Raw genomic sequence first — 421 nt, forward strand, 5'->3', positions numbered from 1 at the left:
ATATATATATATATATATATATATATATATATATATATATATATATATATATATAAAGTGAGTAAGTATTTGTAGCAACACTTTGGGTTGCTGTTTGTTCTCTACAGCTCGGCAAGCAGTGCCCTGAAGGCAAACTCCTCTAAATGGGGTCCTGCTAGGGAGCAGTGTTAGCTGCAGCAGCAGGTGTTGCTGCTGCCGCTGCTGCAGCAGCTGCAGTCGTTGATGATGGGAAAGGGGGAGTTTGTATTTATAAAACTAAGGGAGGGAGCAACTAAGCCTCGCCAGCGGGGTGTACGTACACTGCGTGCATGCACCCGCCAGCCTCACGCTACTCTCAGGATGCCAGCAGTTATCAGTTTATTTATTCCATCGCGAATCTTTGGGTCTTGCAGGTACCTGAGCAGAAACAGAAAAAAAAAAA

The 421-nt window shown here is 43.7% G+C and overlaps 1 protein-coding gene across 1 annotated transcript in view; it reads right to left on the reverse strand.

Moving 5' to 3' along the window:
- Nucleotides 1–323: 323 nt before the first annotated feature.
- The window catches only part of EMH_0084190 (Hsc70/Hsp90-organizing protein, putative), a gene marked incomplete at both ends in the record, with an annotated part of 3,349 nt that continues 3,251 nt past the window's right edge, over nt 324–421 (reverse strand). The window contains one exon of the mRNA XM_013500722.1: nt 324–396. Coding sequence (XP_013356176.1) covers nt 324–396 — 73 coding nt within the window. The remainder of the gene's footprint in view (nt 397–421) is intronic.

This window comes from Eimeria mitis, genomic scaffold (genome assembly GCF_000499745.2).
Source record: "Eimeria mitis Houghton genomic scaffold, Emh_scaff5777, whole genome shotgun sequence".
NCBI lineage: Eukaryota > Apicomplexa > Conoidasida > Eucoccidiorida > Eimeriidae > Eimeria > Eimeria mitis.